The sequence below is a fragment of the Schistocerca gregaria genome, chromosome 11 (assembly GCF_023897955.1).
Source record: "Schistocerca gregaria isolate iqSchGreg1 chromosome 11, iqSchGreg1.2, whole genome shotgun sequence".
In the NCBI taxonomy this organism is placed as follows: domain Eukaryota; kingdom Metazoa; phylum Arthropoda; class Insecta; order Orthoptera; family Acrididae; genus Schistocerca; species Schistocerca gregaria.
The window spans coordinates 78,896,974-78,923,624 of NC_064930.1; the positions used below are offsets into that span (position 1 = coordinate 78,896,974).

A 26,651-nucleotide genomic window follows, 5' to 3' on the forward strand; every position below is an offset into this window, starting at 1 on the left:
ATGACAACAGATGGTGGTAGCCCATAACAGACATGGAAATGGTACACATACATGCTATATGAAATCGTAGGTGGGAATTTGTATGTTCAACAATGCAAGACCACTGTATGTTTCAAGCAAGAGAAATCAGCTGTACAAATAATGTCGGCAGTGGCCTGTCAGAGGAGCCATCCCGGCATTTGCCTGAAGCGATTTAGGGAAATCAAGGAAAGCCTAAATCAGGATGGCCGGACCTGGGATTGAACTGTCGCCATACTCACAAATACAGTTTCACGCTTGTGGCAATCCACAGCGCAATGCGGCTTTCCCCCCAAGTATGTGCTCATATATTCACAGTACAAGCAATAGCCAAGATTTTGACATAAGAACCACCCCATAGCACTTCCACTTGTCTTGCATGTAAAATGAATATGACTCCGTGGTGCTACCATACAAGAGACTTATGTCCACCGCCAGCCATCTCTGTCAACTTGCCTTACTTGACAGCTGAAAAGACTGACTACCTTGCAGAGATAGTGTTCCAAAATCTATTCTAATCATACTGCTTCATGAACAGGACTTACACAAAAACACTTTGTTTGGTCCATTTTTGCCTAACTTTAGATCAGCAAGATGGAGGCACCCTATACGCACAATATTTACGCAAATCATCAACAATGGAATGATCTGGCTAGACATGACTGTTCAACATGTGCCGTAAAAGTTCACAAAAAACATAAGCACAAATTAAAGCACAGTGGTTGTGTTTTTATTTAGCTTTGCGAAATACACTTTCATCGTTGGTATCACAATCTGATATCATTTGGCATATGGATCTCCTCTTTCTCACAAACTTACGGAGGAGGAATTGAGTACAAAACAGAATGAAATTAGCTTATATAATATGAATACAGACAAGTGAACACCTGTTCACCGTAGGATAGAAAGTCGTGTCCTAAATCACCTGAAACTGCAGCACACAACTCAGCACAATAAAATGATTTGTAACTGTTGTATCAGTAATCTGAACCATCTAACAAGTTACCTGAAGACAACTTTTTATCAAAACAGAAGATTCTTCCAAGAAATTGTGTGCATCTCTACAGTAAAAGCAATGTCACTATAGTGGCTAGCTTCCTTTTTAAACAAGAAGCAAATGGATACTCTACTGTCAGGACATGTGGCTGGCTTAAAGCAAATGGCTTACTAAATAGAAGCTTTCGAATAAAGTGGTTGTGCACAGAATTTATGAACATCTCAGAACGAGGAAGTATTGAAGCTGGCTGACTTAATATCTCAGAGATAGTTTTAAAATAAACATTATAGATCTTGAAAAAGATAAAATAAGTGGAGAGAAAATGAAAGATCCAACAACAGGCACCTTTCAATTTGCAGCCCATCACTTATACATGTTCACAGCTCGTGGTCTAGTGCCTAGCATTGCTACCTCTGGATCACAGAGTCCCGGCTTCAATTCCCAGCCAGGTTGGGGATTTTCTCTGCTCGGGGACTGGGCGCTTGTGTTGTGCTCATCAATTCACCACCACCACCACCACCACCACCACCACCTGTGACAGTGGCTAGATTGAACTGAGTAAAAATTGGACTGCATAAAAATTGCGACATTGTACGGACGCTGATGACTGTGCAGTTGAGTGCCCCAGAATCCAATCACCACCACCACCACCACCACCACCACCACCACCACCACCACAACCACCACTTATACGTGCAATCACTATCTTACACATCCTTTTTTTCTATTTGTTGCTAAGTGCACAAACTGACATTATTTTTGCACTATTTACATTACTGTCTCAGCAAATTCATAACATAAACCTGAGTTTGCAAGATTTGTGAGACATTAGGCTGAATACTGCACAGGACTGTCAATTTGAGCAGTTAGTGACTAATAAAAAAAAGTAGAACACAATGGTCACATGTATAAACGACAGATACCGTAACTTACAACAATTATGTACTTGATGCCACGGAAACTTCCTTTAACCTGATGTAATAGTCTCCACAATTTGGACATAGTCCCCCGACTGAAACTGGTTATCAGTAAATGAATATGCATTAAGCAGCTTTTGGAAGTTTCATGAAACCATTATTTAAATAATATATTGGGTTGGTGCATCCGCTGTAGCGTTTAATAACACAACAGATACATATAACAGAGAATCTAGTCAACAACAATATGTTCTCTCCTCCTCTATATACAACAGTTTGCCAATGTTGTGGTAACTTTTCAATTCAGAGATTGTAGAAATCACTTTGCTCCGAGGTGAAGAACACACAGAGTCACATTTGGAGTACATTTTCAGTTGAAAATGACGGTTGTTCAACAGAGAGCGGATAAGGCGAAAAACAGAGGGTGCAACATCAAGTGAATAAGGTAGGTGCGAAATGACTTAAAAACACTATATAGGAGTTATGTTGGTGTCAGTCTAGTAGAGTGTGTGCAGCCATTATTGTGGAGTAGCATCACTTCACATAGTCTCCGCAGTCATTGTTCTTGGTTTGTGCCTGCAAGACATCTCAGCTGTTAGCAAAAAGTGTCAGCAGTGATTGTTACACTTTGCGGAAGCAATTCATAGTACATCATCACTCTTACACCAGAAGCACACCATTATCTTTTGTGGATGCACATCGGTCTTTGTATGGGGAATTGCTGCTCTGTCTGGGCATGACTATTCCTTTCTTTTCATTATGTTAGCATAAAGCCAGCCGGGGTGGCCGAGCAGTTCTAGGTGCTACAGTCTGGAACCGCGCGACCGCTACGGTCGTAGGTTCGAATCCTGCCTCGGGCATGGATTTGTGTGATGTCCTTAGGTTAGTTAGGTTTAAGTAGTTCTAAGTTCTAGGGGACTGATGACCACAGTAGTTAATTCCCATAGTGGTCAGAGTCATTTGAACCATTTTTGTTAGCATAAATATGTCTTTCTCTTCATGATGAGAATGGTCATCGTTGTTCATGGGCCAACTGATGACAATCAAGCAGAGATGCACTTACGGCTACCTGCTGATTTTTATGATTCTGGCTTAAGAGTGTGCAGTACCCAAACACACAATTTTTGAACCTTTATCATTGCATACAAATGTCACACAATGGTGGAATGATCACAGTTCGTCACATTTGCCAGTTCTCAAGTACACTGACATGGACCATTGTGCATTAATGTGTTTAAATGATCATCATTAAACCCCAAATGTCTACGTGAACAAGGAGAGTCACTAATGTCAAAACGATCTTCCTTACAGTGAGAAAACCATTTTCTTTCCACGTTCTGTCCAATGGCATTATTCGTGTATATGGTGCAAATATTTCTGGCTGCCTCCACTGCTGTCACCCTCTATCGAACTCTAACACAAGAATATACTCAAAATGTTCTGATTTCTACACTTTGCACTCCATTCTTTATCGTCCACAGCTCCACTCACTATCTTCAAATCACAAAAAGACAATATGTACACTCAAACTGCAACAGTGACCTACAAATATAAGGGGCATTCAAAAAGAAACGAGCCAGAGTATGGAATGCGCAAACCAGTGACAGTAGGGTAATACTGTGGTGTGTGTAATGAGGTGTGGTTCTGACCAGAGTGTGGAAGTTCAGAGCCCACTACTACAGGGCACACATGCACGTCACATGACTATACAGAGCTAGCAGCAGCACACACCAATCGTCCAACGCAGCCAGTCACATTTCAAACAGTGACAAGGAAGCATCAAAAGAAGAGCAAAAACGCGTTGTCCGTTTCCTGACCGTGGAAGGAGTAGCAAGAATGGACATTCATCGATGAATGTCAAAAGTGTACAGCGAACACTTATTGCCCCTTGCGAGGGTTCAAGGTGTGTCACAAGCACTTCAGGGAAGGGCGGGTATATCTATCTGATGATGCACGGTCTGGAGCACCACACTGCATTACCAATGACATTGTCCAGCTGGTGGATGCACTCATTACCCAGCACCGCCGAGTGACAATCAAAGCTGTAGCTGCCGTGTTCGGATTGAGTGTCGGAAGTGTTCACACTATCGTGAAGGAACGACTGCACGTGCGCAAAGTGTGTGCCCGATGGGCGCCCCACAGTCTTCAACCACACCAGGAAGCATGTCGAATGGCCCACTGTCTTGCTCCTCTGTAGCGTTATGCTCAGGAAGGGAATGTGTTCCTGGCACCGGTGGTGGCTGGAGATGAGTCACGGTGTCATTACTTCGAACCAGAATCAAAATGACAAAGTCTCCAGTGGAACCATCCAGGGTCACCACCACAAAAAAAGCCAAGACTATCCACCTGAGTGCAGGAAAGGTTCTGCTGACATTCTTCTTTGACTGAGTCACTCACTGCAGCACAGGACAACAGTGAATGCCAAGCGTTACTCACAAACCTCGACTACCCTTCACCGAGAAATCAAATCAAAACGACCAGGCACTCTCACCTGTGAAGTCATTCTGCTCCACAACAGTGCAGAATTTCAAATAGGAGGTTCTCAGCCATCCTCCATACAGTCTGGACCTCTCTGCCTGTGATTACTCCATTTTTGGTCCCCTTAAAAAGGTTCTGAGGGGCAAACGATCCACCTCGGATGACGATGTCCAGCTGTAAGTGAGGAATGGGTTAACACCGCAGCCCTGGGAATTTTACGAGACGGCCATTCACAGTCACAGTGGGACAAGTGTCTCAACAGCCAGGGTCAGTACTTCTAACATACAGGTACTGGTTTCTATAATTATGCCTCCAGCTCGTTTCTTTTTGAACACCCGTTATAAAACATTACAGTCGATAAATAAAGCCACAGCAACTGGAATACCAACACAGAAAACAAAAAAGCTACAAACTTACGTGCCAACCTAATACATTAATTGTGCAGCTTTGCCAAGAGAAAAAAATAGATGTTATTTTGCACATTCATCACAACTCATGAGACAGCAGAGGCAATGACAGAATAGTGTAGTGGGAGCACTTATTTTCTGGACTCGGGATGCCGGCCAAAATTGATGTCATTGTGCAAAGCTTCAGTTAAAGGAAATCCAAAAATAAAACAAGAATATAAGCTGGATTCTAAAACTGAAAGCTGTCACTGTAAAAAATCAAAGTACTGCTCCTTTGCTGTATTAGATGATAAACAATAGAGCTCATAGTAATTCTGCATGAGCCAGCACTTCAAAAATGGTGAGGCACACTTTGAATTTCATCAGTCGACACAAAGCTGTTCCTGAGCTGTGAAGTAATAGAGAATATGAGTGTTATACAGGGTAAAAGTGATGCCTAAATGAGATAAATGCCCTTTCCTTTTCTTAAAGGAAGTCATATTCACTATTGACTGTAGAAATTCTTTATTTCAGAACTGCAATTTCAGCATTAGATCAATTTTCAAGTGGTACGACAGAAGCTAAAAGAATACAAAAATCAAGCACAGAGTGTATACATAAAACTAAAACTGCACAAGTATGTTGTAAAGACTCTAGTACATTAAAAAAAATTGTGAAAATAATATATCACTTACATTTTGCTTCAGCACGTCAACACATTGGAATTCTCCAACACGTATACACGTCATCATCAAGAATAAGTCTTCCAGTGTAGAAATACAGTAACATCAAATGAGTGTGTACTGCAGTATATTGTGAAATGATGTAAATTATGCGAAATGTTACCAATGTTAATATCCTTCACATAAAGTGCTAAAAATCAATGCCCTGATTCGCCATTTACATGTGAACAGAGGCTGTTTTTGCGAAAATTCATTCACAGGTCCGTGTGATAATCAGAGAGTACATTCCAGTAGTGACATTGTGAGCTTCGTATCTTAAAATCTTTTTATGTCCGTTGAGAACATACAGGTTTCTAGGTGATTATGTGAGATGTGAGGGGACTGAATAGGAAAAATTTATTTATAACAGAGTTGCATAAAAACACACGTTATCTGTTCAAAAGGTCTCATGTTATCTTGGGTATCTGTACAGATTATGGCAGCAGAATGCTGGCACATTACTTTATGTGTACATTGCAACTTATGAAAAAACATAAATGGGGCAAAATACTCACCCATGGTACTGTCAACTGTGCAGCAAAACTAAACTGGACAATACACCACGAGACAATTCTCGTAAATACAGTGCATTTTTTTCTTGCCGATCCCTAATATAGGGAATGTAGATACATAAAAATATATGTATACATAATAATAAATTCCCAAGTAATTAAAATGCTTCTGATAAAAGCGTAAGATGTCATTATAGAATAATATGATGCACTGCTAAATAATATGAATATAATAAGTGAAAAGCCTTATTTTTGATGATGACATTTATGCATGATCAAGGATTTTGAAATCTGACGTGCCGAAGAAAAATGTAAATGATGTATTATTTTCACCATGTTTGTAATTTACTACCTTCTACATAACATGTTTGTGCAGTTTAGTATATATAGTCTCTGTTTCATTTTTATATTATCCTACAAGGTGTACTATTTTGTTTCCGCCATTTTTTCCCCAACATTTGAGGCTTTAATTAAACAAATTGGTTACACATGTGTTTTCCATCACTGGCCACCACTTTCTCCCATCTTTCAGGCAGTGTATGAATCCCACATTGGAAAAATTTGACCACTGACTTACTATTGATACAAACGCGTCCAAGTGATAGCAGCATCACTTGGCATGTACTATCAGAGAGCATGCTGTCCGTGGAGAATGCGTGCAATCTATCTGACTTTTGAGCGAGGACACACTACTATGATTCAGAAGGTTCGGGATGAGCATTTCAGAAATGGTACGACTTTTCAGGTCTTCGATGAGTCCTGTGGTGTTTTCGACACATGGCAAAACCAAGGTGCGGAGTACAAGTGTGTCTGAACACACAGTGCACTGAACACACAGTGCACTGAACACACAGTGCACTGAACACACAGTGCACTGAACACACAGTGCACTGAACACACAGTGCACTGAACACACAGTGCACTGAACACACAGTGCACTGAACACACAGTGCACTGAACACACAGTGCACTGAACACACAGTGCACTGAACACACAGTGCACTGAACACACAGTGCACTGAACACACAGTGCACTGAACACACAGTGCACTGAACACACAGTGCACTGAACACACAGTGCACTGAACACACAGTGCACTGAACACACTCCTAATGATGCGCCTCGGTAGCCGACGACCCGTGGATGTGCCAATGTTAACGTGACAACACTGGCAACTACGAGTGAAGTGTGCATGTGACTGTCGGCACTGGATGTTGGTGCAGTGGCAGAGAATTACACGGTGTGATGAATCCCACAAACTTCCTGATTGTGCTGATGGGAGGGCGCAAATCTGTTACCTTCCACAGGAACAACACCTCAACACCGGTACTGCGAGACAGAGGCAAATTGGTGGTGCCTCCGTTATACTCAGGGGCACATTCACGCGAGCATCCGTGGGTCCAGCAGAGCTTGCGCAAGATACTATGATGGCCAAGAAGTATCAACACTGGCTGGAGACCACATACACCACTCAATGAAAATGTTTCCTGACAGCAGTGGCATTTTTCAGCAAGATAATGCGCCATGTCACATGGCCAGAGGCATGATGGAGTAGTTCGAGGAACACAGTGGTGAGGTCCACCCCAACTCACCTGATATGAATCCGATCGAACTCATCAGATTTGTGATTGAACGTGATATCCGAGCTCATCGGCCCTCTCCCCAGAATTTATGGTAATCAGCTACCTCCAGCAAACTAGGAAGACTTCATTGCTTCCATGCCACAATCCATCCCTACTCTTATCCATGCCAAAGTGACACTTGGTTACTACGCAGTTGCTCATGATTTTCTGGCTGATCAATATTGATATAATACATTAAGTTCACACTTGATAACGGGAATTAATTCCCAAAATGCATAGTGAAGGAAATAAATAAAGGAAAATCCTGAGTGGCAGGTGCATATGTTATTTTGTCAATGAACAAAACTGTGAAGATCAAAATTTCTTGCATCAATGTCCACAACTATAACACTTTTGGTTTACTCATCACATCAAACCCAGATATAACTTTGAGCTTTTGACAGAATACTCGATCATCACAGCGGTGCACAGGCACTTGTGAATCCGAAAGGATGTTTACTGATCACATAGGAAAATTTTTGAAAAAACTGAACATTGTGGTGATCTACAAACCCAACCAGAAGATACAGGAGCATCAAAAATCAGCCAAGAATGCTCACAAACCACTGGATAAAGCAAGAATTTATATAGGATTCCGGGTAGTTGTGGGGAGGGATATGAAGGTATTACAAACGCAATGTTCAAAAAAGCAACTAGAAGAGCATAGGGGCAACTGCACAAGAGGAGAGATAGACAGATCAGCAGTTTTGGAACACGTTTTGCGGTCGTGAGACGACCACATTTATTTTGATACGACTCAAGTACTTGCAGCTACAAGTGAATACCACAAAAGGTTATACAGAGAGACCATAGAGATTGTAAAACACACCAGAAATTTCATTAGGAAGGAGGAGGTCGTGAAATTAAATGATATCTGGGTTCAGGTGCTGGGGAAGACGTGTACCAGTCTTCTTCCATGGGGTAACAGCAACAGCAGAAGAGAATAGTCACCAACGGCCAGTTGCTTTCGGGTATTCAAAACGTGTGACGTCACGCCACTGCAAGGAGGCAGATCCAAACAGAATTTTTTTGCAGTCACTAGCAAGCCACAGGTGCGAACCGGACACTCAAAGAATCTAGAATCTCCCTCAAAAATGTCCTCCACAGACGGGGACGAAACGTCGGGTTTTAGCGGGAAATTCATTCGGCCACGGCACTATAGCCCAGAACATTTTATTACTTGTAATGCTCAGTTGTCTTAATCAGTAACAACTGAATGTTGTAGCTGCTTTTGTGGTGACCATTTACAACACACGGGCAGCTCGCGGTGGTCGGCATATGTCACCATTCGGCATAGGTTACGTCCACATCAACTCGGCACATCTCACTGTGTCTCGTCAACAGCGTAGAGGGCTCACCTCCAGGTACTACTACAAATGGTTAACACGACATTAGCCACAACACTCAGTCATTCCCGACACACACTACTGACAATTTTGTCGACAGCTCCACATTTTACCCAGATCGGTGTAGACCGAGTACGTTCTACACAAACAAAACTGCTGTTTTTACACTCACAGACTTTCACTGACTATTTGCAATGGCTAAAATAAAATATTAAACTGGCAAAATAATTTTTACCGTGACAGACCTCGATAGTGACCGAGGGAGCAAAATTACACAATTGCCGGGTAATGAGACGAAGTGTTTAGTTCAAAATAAAAAGCCAGCTCACAGAGGGAAAGTACTGCCCACTCACTTGAAGGCGCGCAGGTAGTCCGCCACCTGGTCCGGGCTGGTCATGAGCAGCACGTAGTCGAGGATGCGGCGGTTGACGATGTCGCCGAACATGGTCCGGATGATCTGCCGCAGCAGCGTCACGATGCGCCGCCGCAGCCACTGGTTGCGCTGCTTCAGGTCGAACACCTCGTCCATCAGCAGCAGCATGATGCGCAGCGGGATGTTGTCCGCCGTCTGCGGGACACGCGAACCGTTCGCACCGTCATTATTTCTAAATGTCGCTTCACTCATCATCATCATCATCATCATCATCATCATCATCATCATCATTTAAGACTGATTATGCCTTTCAGCATTCAGTCTGGAGCATAGCCCTCTTATAAAATTCCTCCACGATCCCCTATTCAGTGCTAACGTTGGTGCCTCTTCTGGTGTTAACTTCACTTTCTTGATAAAATCGCCAAAGAGATGGCTGCTAAAAATGAATATATAGAAAAGACTGTAAAGTTTTTTGAGGAAAATGACATCACTGAGGTTACCATAAATCCGACCGCGGAATTGCAAAATGAAATCCGGCGTACTTTAGCTAGTTCTGTCAGCTTGTTCAATAACTTCCAAAAGAAAGGGCTTATCAATATGACCCCGAAACCACCCGTGCTCAGAAGTCAGTTTAAACTGCACAAACAAAATCACCCAATTCACCCTGTAGTGAAAGGAATAGGTAGTCCACATCACACACTCGCTAGGCGCCTCCATTTTAAAATTAAAGATGCTTTCATATTTGAAAATAATTTTTCTGTTAAAAATAGCAAGGAATTAATCAACAAAATTCAAACTGTAAGATGTACACGTGACACTAGACTGATTTCCTTTGACATCATCAGTCTTTATACAAATGTCCCGGTCGATGAAACCATAGCCCTTGTAAAAAAGAATCTTCTAAAACATAAAAAACTAAGTGAAATTCAGATTTCGGAACCGATTGTTTTGCTTAAGGTCGTTTTAAAAGACACTTATTTCACGTTCAATGGGAAAATGTACGTGCAACCAGATGGTTTAGGATTGGGTAGCCCCCTCGCCAGTATTTTGGCAGATGTTTTTATCAACACCCTGGAAATAACATTCTTCAATTCAAGTTCAGAATTATGCCACAAAATCCGCTATTATGCATGTTATGTTGACAACATTGTCATTGCTTTTGATGGTACTGATCATGAGTTAGAGCTTCTCTTCAACATTTTCAATGGTTTATATGAAAAGATTTCCTTCACAAAAGAACTTCAGAATGAAAAAAGTGAACTTAACTTCCTCAACTTAACAATTTCTATACACAATAGTTCCTTCAATTTCAATATCTTCCGTAAGGAAACGTATTCAGATAATGTCATCCCTGCTCACTCAACTCATCCAAAAGCTCATAAACTAGCGTTTTTTTTCATTCTGCCATTCACCGTACGGTAACTACTCCTTTATCACCTACCAATCAACAAAAATAATTGAATGTCATCAAAGCGATTGCGGCTAATAATGGGTACAATCAGAATATGATTGATTACTTGTTCAGTAAGAAAACTTCAAAAACGGTTCGACTTTGAGCAACAACCTCCGCACTGATAGAAAAGAAGCTAAAAAATTTATTTCCATTCCTTTCTCGAGTAATGTATCGTATATGATACAAGGTCTACTAAGGAAAAAATATAACTAACGTCTCCTTCGGTACAGATAACAGTTTAAAAAGAAATCTTGTACATTCAGTAGAGATTGCTAGCAAATGGTTTTCCAATTCATGTGTTTACAAACTAACCTGTAATAACTGTCCTTCATATTATATTGGTCAAACAGGCAGAGCTGTGAAAACAAGATATAAAAACCACCTATTAGGTAAAAAAGGAGCGAATATACACAGCTCTATTTTTGCTGAACGCCTCTTGATAGTCGGTCATATGCCTAAACAGTTGGAAGACACACTTACCCTACACAGAGAAGTCAAAGGGCGTAGATAAGATCTGTGGGAAGAGTTACAAATTTTCAAACATCTAGAGCTCAAGGACGGTAATATAATGAACAACCAGTTGAACCTTGCATGTAGACAATTTTTCGAAGGCTTTAAACCTGTACTGTTTATGGTATAACATTAATGCTGTGTAACCTTGGTGGTCTATTTCGTCAGGAAGCTACGATGCACCGTCAATGCTTCAAGCTCACTACCCTTTATGTAATCTGGTTTTCTCACGATGCATGTTTGCCACTACATTGGCCCTTATGTGATTTTTGTCTGGCTCTAAAACTTTGGTTCCCTGCAAATGTGTATTAACTGGATTGTGTACCAATGTTCATAATTCTGTCTTGACAAGAGCCATTATTGTTAATTTTAAAGTTCTGACATATATACCATTTGTGGCCTTCAATAATATAGTAATATAATTTTTTATATTTTGGCTGTATATGCCACTGTGCGTAATTCTCTCGGCGTAAGTGCCACCTGTCTTTTTGATGTATAACTACATTAATTGTACAAATGCTCCCATACTGTTATAACAAAAGTGTTAAACGCTTTCCTTCTTTTTATTGTTACTTTATCTAAGGAATTTATTAATACTGATAATTTACACGTTGCTTTTGTACGCCAATTGGTACACGGTTCTCGCCATGAGCGCCACCTGCCCTGGTCTCCCGAGTAACTACGCTCGCCGATTACACTCCGTTGGTTGGGAGCTCTGCAAGATCCATGTACTAATTTATATTTACGTGACAAACCCTAATTCTAGGGCTATATTTCAATTATGACAAATGGATCTATGCCGACATTTGTAAAAACAGAGACAGTACATTAGTCCTTACTAATGTAAAATTGTAAGTACCAGTCGTCGTTCTCATATTTCTGTACTGCAAGAGCTCTCTAATTTGTGTTAAAATCTATTCTTCACTTAAGTTTCATACTTTTCTAATGTAAGCTATGATGTTCATTGTCCTTAGGCTACCTTCTGAAGAAGACAAATTTATATTTGTCGAAACCTAGGTAAAGAATCTTTATCCACTGCAACTGGTCGGCTGTTTCTAATTTTATTATTAGAGACGAGAAAATTATTTTATTACTGTGCACTTAGTTTTGCCACTATCTCATTTTCTGGAAGACCTGGGCATAATCAAGGTTGCCGTAAGTTTCCCCATTTTTCCCTTACAAATTTTGAGATCTCAAGGGCGAGTTAAGACATAAGTTGAATCGAGAAAATCACAGCCCCAGCTATACTTCGCGTGATCTTTTGAACACAGCAATGCGGCACGAGCTAGCTCGGGGTCGGTCTGTAAAGTATTAAGTAATGTACATACTTTTCAGCACAACAGTTTTTTGTTTGCACTTTCACAAATTCGTTCTCACTCCAATGGTAGCAAATAAAATTTCATTTACTGCCAATGTACAAAAGGTTATATGTAGTACCTTTTCCTAACCATTTTGTGCTTTCAAAAATAAATCTTCATCAAATGGCTGCAGATTAAATTAAACTGAAGACGTTTTGTAAACCACATAGTGGTAATATGTACTGTGCATTACAATAAAATATCATAAATTTAGCTGCAGTAAATGTGTTGTAATGTATTACAGTCAAAAATTCCTTCTTGAAAAGAAAAATGAGGTGTTATTCATACATATCTTGTTTTCAGACCAATGTGACCAAAGAGTAGTGACTAAAAAGTTAGGTAGCAACTCAAATTTCATTTGTGGCTGTGAAAAGCAGTAAAGTAAAATTTGTTCCCACATAGGACAAAAATGATCTCGGGGAAATTTCGAATTTTGGCCTGTAAAACTTGGGAAATCTTTTAATGAAAAAAATAGGAAATTTAATGACTGAAAAATACTGGTGCCTCCTTTTTGTTATTTCTGCAGTACACTGGGTTACACAGCAGCCCCCACCCCCACTTCGAGTTGCACGTGGGACAAGTATTAGCACACTGGTCTGCCCACTCCCGCCTAACTGATGACTGATGAATTCTGAAATGCGTCAAACGAGCAGTAAAGTCATTCCTTGCCCGATGTTTCGCTTTTGCTCCTCCATAACTTTGTAGTGCGACTTTGAATTTTGCTGCACTACACTCGTTCCCTCAGATATGAATTATACCGTCGCGGCGGTATGAGCGCTCGACGGCAGAGAAAATACTAAAATTCTATCTCTTTTTTTTGTTTTCTATCCGTTTTTTGTCTCTTGAGAGCCGAAGCTTACTTCATACGTACAAAACGTATTAGCTAGTCTTGGTCAGATTAAGACGAAAAAACTCATTGATGGGCAGATGTGTTGTGAAAGTTTGTATGAAATTTGGAGGTTGAAAGCAGCAATGTAAAACATATTGCATTCAACACCAAGATGGTTTTAGTTTTGAAGACCTAGACGCCGCACGAAAGAAGACATGTTAACATGGTAAAGGATGAACTCTTTATCTACGCCATTCCCCCCTGTTAATCACATTTTGTTATTCTCTGATCCTTTCAATAATTTTTGTAGGGGAAATTGGTTTGACTTTTGCTCAGAAACGCCATAAGGACCACCCCAACAATATCTTTTCCAAATCACGAAGTCCGATAACTTTTCTGTAATACGAAGTCCAATTTGCATTTCATTCTTTCCCTTTTTCACGGTCATTAATGATTTTAAAAACCCCTTTTTATAAACCATTTCTTCCCACATTTTCAAACTTTTCTTTTCTTTTCTTCTCTTTTCCTATTTTATTAACCACTACAACTTTCTATTCTATCACATTTATATTACTGAAATAAAACATTCTTGAAAATTTTGGAATCCCTGGGACTGATGTGTTGCCAGTATCAATGTTGATAACAGGCAAAAATTGTCCAGATTCTTAATTTCCAGAATGGGTGGATTGTCTATATACATAACGAAGTTTGCACGGAACACACTGTGTGCGAGACCTACTAACACCTATCCAATTTTCTTTATGTTGCTGTATTTCATTTTTAGAATCCTTGGGGAGTTACTTTCATTGATCACGTATACAGTTATTTCAAAAGATATTTGAAGACCAGGCTTTTCAGCTGTCTCTCTAAGCAGACTTCATGGCCCTTTCTTTATGGTCTGTACGACTCCATCTATTATTACGAAATCCTCTGCAAAGCAAAACAATCTAGTGTTTCTTTCAATCTAACCAGCTTTTAGTAGTTATCAATTTTCTGCTTTTCTTCCTCTATTTTCGAGCCTCTTATAACTTTTTACAGTAGATAATTGAAAAATAGTAGTGACGAACAGTCTCCTCCTCTAACTTTTGATACAACTTGGAAGGGACTAGAAGCTGTTCCAACAAAATTTACCTTTAGATTCTTTAGTTACTACGGAAGTTTTCCTAGCGACTGTATATTCCTTCTTGGTTTTGAGGAGGTAGAGTCTGTCCATTGAATATATAAGCATTCTTAAAATCGCCAAATACAAGCAATACTCTATACTATATGTGTTCAAAAAGTAAGGTGACTTTATATTTTCATGAAAAAATATTTATTTATTCATCAATTTTCATATCGTCCCCTTCAAAGTAACCCTCCTCAGATACAATACACTAGTCGCAACGCTTATTCCAATCCTCAAAGCTATTCTCGTAAGCACTTTTTCATACAGCCTTGAGTACTTCCAGCAATGCAGTTTTTATCTGCTCAATCATTGAAAATATTTGTCCTTTCATAGGTCTTTCCAATTGAATTAGCAGGAGCATTATCGTGACGCAAAAGCCATGAATTATCTTTCCACAATTTTGGACTTTTTTGCGAATCACTTCTCACAAATGGTGCAAAACGTCAAGGTAATACTCCTTATTGACTGTATGACCTTGAGGCAAAACTTCATAATGCGCTACGCCACAATAATTTGGGAGGGAGGGGGTGGGGGGGGGGGGGGGGAGTGTTAGTGAGCACAAATTTGACATTTGATCAAACTTGGCATACTTTTTCGGTCTTGGCTCTCCAGAATGCTTCCACTGGGATGAGTGGGTTTTGGTTTCCATATCATAGCCGTAAACCCATGTTTCGTCACCAGTTATGGCCCTTTTGAGCAAATCAAGATCATCATTTACATCATTCAAGAGCTCCTGAGCGATGCTTATGTGATGGTTCTTCTGATCAAAATTGAGAACCTTTGGAACAAACGTCGCTGATACATGTCTCGTGCCCAAAACATCCGAAAAAATTGCATGACACAAGCTGACTGATATGCCAACATCCTCGGAAACTTCTCTTACGGTAATTCGATGATTTTCCAAAACAATTTTTTTCAATAGCTTCGATGTCATCATCTGTTGCTGATGTGCTGGGGCATTCAGAACAAGGTTCATCATTGGCATTTTCTTGGTCATCTTGGAAGAGCTTGTACAACTTGTAAACCCCGTTGCTTTTTTAAGACTCATCGTATGCCGTTACAAACATTTCAAGTGTTTTAGAGCACTGGATTCCACTTTTCACACAAAATTTGATGCAATTTTTTTTTATAATAATCGAAAATCGCCGTGGACACTAAAACATATATAACATTTGTATCTGTCCAAAACAAACGAAGTATACTGTACAGTTGAAACCGTGAACATATGTCTGTAACATGTTTATCCCTTCCGCGCGCGCACACACACACACACACACACACACACACACACACACACAAACTTTTTTTGTGAATGGCAAATTCACAGCCTTATGACAAATTCTCTTCCCAAGCATGCAACAGGAAACAGATCTGGAGCCTGAGAATCCATGGATGATAATGAAGATGCCCCAGTTTCAGTAGGTAGGCTGGAAGTATGTGCTGTTGAGCTAAGAAGGTACAGAATTCGGCAGAATCAAATTTTTGTCTCAGAGTGTGTCCTAGCAACAGATCCCTTCTTTTAGTCAGGTTGTGCCACAAATTTCTTATCTCCCCAGTTCTATTCAGTACCTCCTCGTTAGCTATGTTATCTACCCATCTAACCTTCAGCATTCTTCTCTAACATCACATTTCATTTCAAGAGCTTCTGTTCTCTTCTTGTCTGAACTGTTTATCGTCCACGTTTCACTTGCACATATGGCTTCACACCAAAACAAATACCTTCAGAAAAAGACTTCCTAATACTTAACTCCTCACCCTCTGAACTCACGTTAACAAATTCCTCTTCTTCAGAAACACTTTCCTTGCCATTAGCAGTCTACATTTTATATCCCCTCTACCTCACCCATCAACACTTATTTTTCTGCCCAAATAGTAAAGTTCATTTAGTAGTTTCATGTCTTGTTTCCTTATCTTATTCCCTCAGCATCATCTGATTTACTTGGAGTCATTCCATTATCCTTGATTTGCTTTTGTTTATGTTCATCTTATATCCTCCTTTCAAGACACTGTCCATTCCGTTCAAATGTTCTACCAAATCCTTTGCAGTCTCTGCAACAGCAAACCTCACAGTTTTTATTTCTTCTCCCTGAATTTTAATTCCTACTCCTGATTTGTCTTTGGTTTCCTTTACTGCTTCCTCAATGTACAGACTGAATAACATTGGGGATAGGCCACAACCTTGTCTCCTCCAGTGGTTTCCTCTTAGTAGTTCAAAGTGTGTAATCCAGTTGACACTATCAGAAGCTTCCCCCAAACCCCAAAAGCTATGAATATGATTTCTCCAAACTCCCAAAAGCTATGAATGTATTCTTTACGTTTCCTTAAGGTATCTCCTAAGCGTCAGCACTGCCTTGTGTGTTCCTAAATTTCTCCAGAATCAACACTGACCATCCAGAAGGTCGCTTCAAAAATTTGCAAGTAGTCCCAGAAGGTGTGGTATTTATATATGGGTAATATTTTTTTAATAAAAGGGTCACTCCAAAAGTCACTAGGTCAGAGATCTTGACATTCCCACAGACCCCAGGATACTCCAGTCCAACATTTTCTGGTGGAAGTAGGAGACAATGATTATAGAACGACTGAGTGGAGAAACTGAAGGCTGGTAACAGCCAGGAGTCTCTATTTTGCTCATGAAATAGCAGCAGACTGAAAAGTGCAGCAGGTCTGTTTGGGATAAATGGAATTATTAACACGGGAGTAATTATTTGGTAAAGAAAACAAAAATACATATAACAATATTATGAAAAGGATGGCTGCTACACACCATATGGAGGAGATGCTGATTCGCAGATAGGCACAACATCTCAGAAAGCGAGCTTTCGGCCAATAAGGCATTTTTCAGAAATACACACACACACAGTCACTGGCTGCTGAGGCGACAGATGCAATTGTGATTTTGTGTGTGTGTGTGTGTGTGTGTGTGTGTGTGTGTGTGTGTGTGTGTGTGTGTGTGTGTGTGTGTGACAAATGCCATGTTGGCTGAAAGCTCGCTTTCTGACAGTATTTTTATAGTGCCTATCTGCGAATCAGCATTTCCACTATGTGGTGAGTAGCAACTATCCTTTTCATAAATTGTTACATTCCAACCAGGATCATTCATTGTTTAAAAATATATATATAATTATTTGTGTGTGTGAATGGTGAAAGTGGAGCTGATGCACTTGTTGAAGAGTAGGTGAACTAGATGGCACTGACTCATATGTACTCAGTCTAGGATAAGTGGTGTGACATACACTCTGCCACATACCGGCTGGTGGCTTGCCCAGCAAGTATGTAATTGTAGCTATAGACACTCTACAAAGGCTCCAGAAGGAGAATCAAATCACAGCAATCCTGTATCTCATCACCCTCTTTATGTCCGTGGCGTGCGCAAAACCTTTCAGAGCGACAAACATTAGAACAATTCCAATACGTCACCTTTCCTTATGAGATGGATCACGACGCAAGAATTTGTGACCCCACTTCCAGATCTACATACATGCTCCATAAGCCACTGTAAGGTGCAAGACAGAATGTATCTTGTACCACTATTAATCAGTTAATTTCCTGTTCCATTCAAAAACACAGCAACAGAAAGCTATATCCCACGGGGCCTCCGTTACACATGAATCACACTTGTCTAAAATTCTCCCAATAAACTGAATTCAATCCGTTTGCCTTCCCCGTTACAATTGTGCTTGTACCATTTTGTATTGTTTTGCAATGTTGCTCCTATATATTTAACTGACCTTATTGTGTCAAGTAGCAACCCACTAATACTGTATTTGAAGACACTGGAATTATTTTTCCTGTGCATTTGAACCATTTTACCTCATTTTACCTTATTTTATTTTATTTACATTTCGAGCTACCTCTCATTCATCACATTAAATAGAAATTTTGTGCAAGTCATCTTGTTTCCCGCTACAGTCACTTGAAGACAACACCTCCCTGTACACCACAGCATAATCAGCAAAAAGCAGCAGATACGTTCGCAACCAGTCAGCCATATTGTTTTTGTACGAGGGAAGTTTGAAAAGTTCTCTGAGTGGAATTAAAAAAAGTACTTCCACCACTGAAACATTTATTTATTTTTCAGTGTAGTCTCCTTGTAGATTAATGCACTCAGTCCATCGATGTTCCAATGCCTCGATCCCACCTCGAAAATGAGTTTCATCCAGGCCTGCAAAATAGTTGAAACTCTTGCTATTAATTCTTTCTTTTATGTGAACCTCCGTCCACCAAGAAAAATTTTCAGTTTTGGGAAGAGGTGGAAGTCTGATGGAGCCATATCAGGTGAATAAGGCAGGTGTGGCCACAATTCATACCTAAGCAGTGTAATTTCGCCACAGCAACGGCACGTGTGTGTGGGTGCACATTGTCTCGATGGAAGATGACTTTCTTCCTTGCTACTAAACCTGGCCTTTTTTCCACTATCTTTTGTTGCAATTTGTCCAGGAGGTTAGCATAGATTTCTCCAGTAATTGTTTGCACCAGTGGGGAGATAATCTACAAACAGAATCCCTTTTGTCTCCCAGAACACTGATGCCACGACCTTTCCTGCCAGAGGAATTGTATTTGCTTTCTTTGGTGAGAATCAGCATGCTTCCCCTGATTTGATTGTTGTTTTTGTCTCTGGAGTATTGTAGTGCACCGAATTTTCATCTGTGCTCATAAACAGGCGCAGAAAAACTTGTTCGTTTCTCCTAAAATGTGCCAAACATTGTTCCAATATGTCCATTCTTATGCGTTTCTGATCCAGCGTCAAGAGTTGCCGCACTCATCTTGTAGATCATTCTTCAATTACAATGTGATATACCCAATCAGGTGAGATCTGGCAAGCGTGAGCAATTCCACACACTTTCAATCGGCGATCCTCCGTGATCATTTTGTGCACTTTTGCAGTGATTTCTGGAGTAGTCACACATCTAGGCCGACCAATGCGCAGATCATCATCTAAGCTCGCCTGACCAAATTTAAAGTCATTTTTCCATTTGGCGACAGCTGAATATGAAGGAGCAGAGTCCCCCCAGTGTTTCTGGAAATCGGCACGAATTTACTTTGCATTTATACCTTTCTTTACAAAGCATTTAATCACTGCTTGAATATCAATTTTTTTCATCCCCGCAAATGACTACACGGGAACAGTAACAGAGCCACATCTCCGGCACAGCTCTCTTCCAAGCTCACTGACGTGGCACGCGTTAACAGGCAACAGTCCAATGAATATCACGTGAACAACTCGTCGCGCTGGCGCTGTCGTCTCACGGTGATTCTGAGAACTTTTCAAACCATCCTCATACATAGTGTGGTCTGAAAAGCTTGCAAGGATGTTGCAGTGTAGATTGTGTTGAGAGATAACAGTTGAGAAAAAATATAAATAATATGCTGCACCGTTTCTGAGTTAATTAGCATTGAAGTTAGCCAATAGGCCACTGCACACACAAATTCCAGCAGCCCGCTCGGCACAATTAGTGTCAATTGTTTCTGTACCACTGATGGTAGTGGAGAGACTTATCAGCCTTTGCCTGAGGTTCGATTCTTACCACTGCCCCGTGTCCAATTTTTGTATCACTCTCTAGTTTGGTTTTATGAAACCACACAAAAAACACTAGTGGCGACACTGTCTCTCTGGCGGGCTACTCGAATTTGCACATGCACCTCCCCAATTGGCTACTTTAAATCCTAAATTGACTCAAAAACAGCCCAAAGTATGGAATATTTTCCTTAACAATTATTCCTCAGCGCAGCCTACCCTGCAGCACACTTACTATCCGTTTGTGACCTTCCCGTACAGAGAATTACAGCAGTCCCACCCTGCCTGTACGAACTGCCCTCAGAACCCTAGTGACGGGTGTCACTGGTGCCGATGTGAGCCGCAACTGGCAGACGACTGCACCCTGCATGCCCGATAGCCGCAGGCGGCACCTCCTCCAAATCGCGGATGAGGCCAACTGGCAGACCTACTGAGTGCACATTAGCTTTCTTTGCACCCCCCGACTACTACCTTTCTGAGGGGCTCCATAAAGTGAAACACTGAAGCTTCCAATAACTGGCAAACCCCTACCTGCGTCTGCCTGCTCGGACCGTAATGAAGGAATGGCCACCCATTCACTCACACGGGTAAACACCCAACGTCCATTCACACTGCGGTGAGTGTGGATGTACCATATCGCGTTCATCAGACTGTCCCTCGGCAAAAGAGCCCTCAGGTGAAACGAGCGTCACGTGAGGTGCCCCGGGTGACACATCAGTTTCTGTGCCACTGCTACACCCTGAGGTAGGACTGTCGTGGCCAAAAGCTGTTCACAAACTGCAGGCAGTTTCTCTCGCATCCGTACACAGTGTGCACACATCCTTTCAGTCCAATTACGACTTACGTCTCGACTGACTACAAATGCACAGAAAGAAACTTAAACGCACAACTTGCTACTCTCCTGACGTATCGCCACCAGAGGCCGATACCTTACTGAGCTGCAAAGTTGGCCGTTCCAAAGAAATGACAACTGTGCTACAGACTGCACAAATCTACCTTAGAGTTATTACAACACGAAATTATACTTCCTAAATACTATGTTTAGGGCAATGACCTTGCCGCAGTGGATACACCGGTTCCTGTGAGATCACCGAAGTTAAGCACTGTCGGGGGTGATCGGCACTTGGACGGGTGACCATCCAGGCCGCAATGCGCTGTTGCCGTTTCTCGGGGTGCACTCAGCCTCGTGATGCCAATTGAGGAGCTGCTCGACCAAATACACCAAATACCATCTTACGACCGGGAGAGCGGTGTGCTGACCCCACGCCCCTCCTATCCGCATCCTCCTCTGAGGGTGACAAGGAGGTCAGGTGGTCCCGGTAAACCACTCGTGGCCTGAAGACGGAGTGCTTAAATACTATGTTTGTGCATACATTTATGGTATTTTCCACAAGTTTAATAAACACGACACAACATGACACGTACAGATAACAGAGATTGTTGTCAACAATAATATATTCTCCTTCACTATTTACAACTGTCTGCCGATGATGGGGTGACTTTTTGAATCCGCGACTGTGAAAATCGTGTGGTAGAGCCACGATTGGAGCGCATTTTCATCTGGAAAGGAAGTTCTTTGAAAGTTATTCAGTGGAGAGCAGAAAAGACATAAAACTGGGGCCACAAAATTGTGTGAATAAGATGGGTGTGGAATGACTTCCCAACATGAGGAAAGCAATTCATGGAACACCACATCATCACTGTTGTATCAGATGCATAACAACATCTTTTGTAGGTGTGCACAGGTCTGTGTATGGGGAGTAGCTGCTTACTTTTCCTCACATTAGCATAAAGGTACCATTTGTCATACCAGTAATGAGACAGGATTGAAATGGTCAGTGCTGTTCACAAGCCAATTGATAACAAGCAAGCAGCGATGGATATATGCCCTCTTAGTTAAGTTTTATGATCTCGGCTTACAGCATGAGGTACCCGTGCACACGATTTTTGAACCTTCCCCATCGAAAGCAAATGCTGCACAATGGTGGAATAATCACAGTTATTACACTTGCCAGTTCTCAAGTACACTGATGTCGATCGTTGCGGATAAATGTATTTAAATGATCTTTACCAAACCCCTAAGGTTTTCCTCATGGTGGAGAGTCACTAATCCCAAAACCACCCTCCTTAAAACATGAAAACTGCTTCCTTGCCAAACTCTGTCCAGTGGCATTATCCCCATAAATGGCACGAAAGTTTCTGACTGCCTTCACTGCTGTCACCCCTCCATAGACCGCAAACAGAATAATAGTTCAGACATATTCCGATTCCTCTGCTTGGCACTTGTTTTTGAGATACCCCAGCTCCACTATCTCCAAAAGACAATATGACAATATGTAAACTCAAGCAGGAACAAAGAACTACAAATAAAGAATGGCAGTAAATAAACACATAGTAACCAGAATACCAACATGAAAAACAAAAACTATAAAAACTTATGCACCAACTTTATTCAAATACAGGAATGGAATTTAAGAATCAAACTAAGAAAGAAAAAAGTATAAAAAGCTAAATATGTAACTTTCTGCTCTGCTGCCTATACAGTATTGTCTCCACTGAGCATCTGTACGCACAAATCCCCGTCAAGAGAGGCCACTGTTTGTAGTACCTGATGGGAATTCATTAGTGAAAGAGAAATGACATCTGGGAAGTTTTACATGCCCTCTGCTCTTCTTAATCTACATAAAGAATCAGGAAACCATATGAGTAGTGCTCTCAGATATTTTGCAGTTTTTGTGGCACTCTTATCATCTACAAAAGTGATCAGAATATTTAAACAAACTGCAAAATTATGTAGACAAGTTATTGTATGACATGAAAAGTGCTAGTTGATCCAAAAAATACAAAGCAACTTCCTCCACACAAGTACCAAACATTCTGTTAAATTTAAGTTACACAGTAAATAACACAAATTTAAACATTGTGCTTTCACCTAATTACCTAGGGAGTACAGTAAACGAACAACTCACACTGGAACTATCATACGGAAAACATGGGGAAGGTGAACCAAACACAGTGTTTTATTGGCACAAAACTTAAAAGATGCAATAATTCCAGTAAAGATACTGGCTACGTGACAACTGTCTGCCCTCTAGTGCATTATAGCTGCACGGTACGGTATTCTTGCCAGATAGTACTGACAGGGGACATCAAAAAAATTTAAAGAAGGGCAGCATATATTGTCGTACTGCAAAATTGGTGAGAGAGTGTCAGATACAATAAGCAAGATGGGTCGGGATGTCAGACATCGTGAAGAGATCTTTACACAAAGTTTCAATAATTTGTCGACTTGCACCTAGATTAGGAGAAATGACAACTGCAATAAAATAAATCGCAGCACACAGAGAGATTTAAGTCTTCATGTTTCCCACTTTAGAGTGGCACAGCAAGAAGGATAATGTACAGTCGGTTTTACGAACCCCGTCCCAAACAGTTAAGGGCGAACAGCAGAGCAACCGTGTACTGACTCAGAACAATCACTTCCCCAAGTAAACAGTTTAATGCCCAACAATCTCTCAGAATTCCTCAAAATTGATCTGACTTTTACAATGAATTCAATTTGTATAACATTTTCCAATTTATCAGGTTTTCCAGAGGAATCGCCACCCCGGACTCACCTCTGTGTCGATAGAGGCGCCGACCTTGGTAGCCTCGCACAGCGCGGGTGTCGCGGCCGCCCCCGCCAGAGATGAGGCACTCCCGGAGCCGTGGGAAGAGCCCGACAGGCTGCCGGAGGTGGCGCTGCTGCCGAAAACGCGACTCAGCCCGTCCACGACGCCGTCCACGGTGCTGAGCAGGTTGTCGGGCACTGTGCGCACTGCCTGGCCTACCGATCGCATCGAGTTCTTCAACGGGTTCACCACCAGGCTGTCCAGCTGCAACACACCACGTAACTGACTTGTTACGGATTGTTACAGTATTTGACACTGTGGTTCAATATCAGTGAATCTTGTAATCTTAAGTATTGCAATATAGGTAGAACACTATTTAAGTACGCTAACAGACCCCCTCACGAACCACAGACCTCGCCACTGGTGGGGAGGCTTGTGTGCCTCAGCGATACAGATAGCCGTACCGTAGGTGCTACCACAACGGAGGGGTATCTGTTGAGAGGCCAGACAAACGTGTGGTTCCTGAAGAGGGGCAACAGCCTTTTCAGTAGTTGCAGGGGCAACAGTCTGGACGATTGACTGATCTGGCCTTGTAACACTAACCAAAACAGCCTTGCTCTGCTGGTACTGCAAACGGCTGAAAGCAAGGGGAAACTGCGGCCGTATTTTTTCCCGAGTGCATGCAGCTTTACTGTATGGACGAATAGAAGCATTCGAAATGTGGTGCTACAGAAGAATGTTGAAGATTAGATGGGTAGATCACATAACTAATGAGGACGCATTGAATAGAATTGGGGAGAAGAAGAGTTTGTGACACAACTTGACTAGAAGAAGGGATCGGTTGGTAGGACATGTTCTGGGGCATCAAGGGATCACCAATTTGGCATTGGAGTGCAGTGTGGAGGGTAAAAATCGTAGAGGGAGACCAAGAGATTAATACACTAAGTAGATTCCGAAGGATATAAGCTGCAGAATGTAATGGAAGATGAAGCTTGCACAGGATAGAGTAGCATGGAGAGCTGCATCAAACAAGTCTCAGGACTGAAGACAACAACAACAACAACAACAACAACAACAACAAACGATCAACATATGTGGGGGGATCGAATACAGAGATGAGATTTTTGTTCCTGATCATCAACAGCTGGTAGAACTGGCCCCGTGTTTCTGCTATGCTTAGGCGGGACCATTAGAAGTGAGGAGAGCATGCTGTTAGATATTTTCCGCCGTTTCGTCAGTAACACTCGTGACGTCTGAGCAACAGGTCCACCCCTCCATTTCGGAACACATAATTATCAAATTTCTTGCTCATAAAGGAGTTACAATGGCAGAAATTTCCTGATTGACTACACAGCTCGGTGGTAAAACACGATCAAGGATGTGTGTGTTTGCCTGGCACAAAAAGATCAAGGAAGGATGATGACGTGTGAAAAACCAGCAACATGATCGCCATACTTGGACCAGCATTACAGACAAAAACATTCTGATAGTATCAGAAATTGCACAAAAAGTCAGAATCAGTTATGGGAGCTGTCAAGCAATCGTCATAAATGACCTACAGTTCCGTAAAGTGTGTTCCATATGGGACCCTAAACTTTTGACCAAAAATATGAAGTCGAGACGTTTGGTGTTCTGTCAGAGGCTTACAGCAAGGTTTGCAGAAGAAGGTGATGCATTTTTGAGTTGGACTGTCACCTGCAATGGAACACTACAGAATCCAAACGAGCCAGTAAGGAGTGGCGGAGGAAAGGGGAGGCAGCAACAGTGGACGACAAGACTCGACTGTCAGCAGGCAAGGTTCTTCCAACCATTTTTTTTCGATCAACGAGGCATTTTGCCGATTGATTTTTTGCACAAGTGACGCATGATCAATGCTGCTTATTACTGAAAACTGTTGAAATGGGCAAGAGTTGCATATCACCGCAAAAAGGTGAGACCAATCAATTTGACAGGTCATCCTCCTCCACAATACTGCTCCTCTATCTATCTTCAAGCTACAGGAAATGCACTGGACTACACTTCATCATCCTCCTTACAGCCCGGATTTATTGCCCTGTGATTTCGATTTATTCGGACTGCTTAAAGATGCTTAGGAAGGCAGCAATTTGTAAATGAGCAGAGTGTGGAAGACTTCGTGCGCAACTGGCTCGTGACATGACCCAGTTCATTTTATGATGAGGCCATCAAAAAGGTGTCCATACACTGGGACAAATGCATTTCCAAAGCAGGAGACTATGTGGAAAAATAAATTATAGTTGCCTTGAGCTTTTCAATACACGAATTTAAATAATAAATAAAATTCTGTTTATATTTGATTCACCTTCGTATTTGGACGCAAATGAAATGTTATTTACTCACCCTGTACTTAACCTAACAACTCCCCCGCCCCAAATAACGTCGCAACATCCTGTAACGAATGACATTACATACAGACATGTGAAGACAAGTTTTAAATCTCAAAACCAAGAGTTACAAAATTCTGAAAATAGCCAATAACAAAATCCAAAGTACACACTTGCACTGAACTTCAACTAAAATATATTGAAACTTGAAGTCATTTTGTAGTTTCTGTGTAGCTATAGAGTCTGCCCGTGTACTTCACAACAGTTTATTGCAAACAGAAATGTTGGAAGAGCTGTCCGTCCAGAGCACAGTCGATCTATTTACCTCGTGCCACTGGAGAACACTCCTCACTCGACTGACAAACTGTCGTCACTCCCTAAACCACTACTGTATTTACTCGAATCTAAGTCGCACTTTTTTTCTGGTTTTTGTAAGCCAAAAAACCACCTGTGGCTTACAACCTAGTGCAAAGCAAGTGGAAGTTCTGAGAATGTT

At 41.4% G+C, this 26,651-nt stretch overlaps 1 protein-coding gene across 7 annotated transcripts in view; it reads right to left on the reverse strand.

Annotated features, from left to right (window-relative positions):
- LOC126295142 (sorting nexin-13-like) overlaps positions 1-26,651 on the reverse strand; it is a 324,588-nt gene that overhangs the window by 58,637 nt on the left and 239,300 nt on the right. For all 7 annotated transcript variants that reach the window (XM_049987428.1, XM_049987425.1, XM_049987427.1 and 4 more), the window contains 2 exons: positions 23,820-24,077; positions 9,353-9,567 (listed from right to left, as the gene is read on the reverse strand). In XM_049987428.1, coding sequence (XP_049843385.1) covers positions 9,353-9,567; positions 23,820-24,077 — 473 coding nt within the window. The remainder of the gene's footprint in view (positions 1-9,352; positions 9,568-23,819; positions 24,078-26,651) is intronic.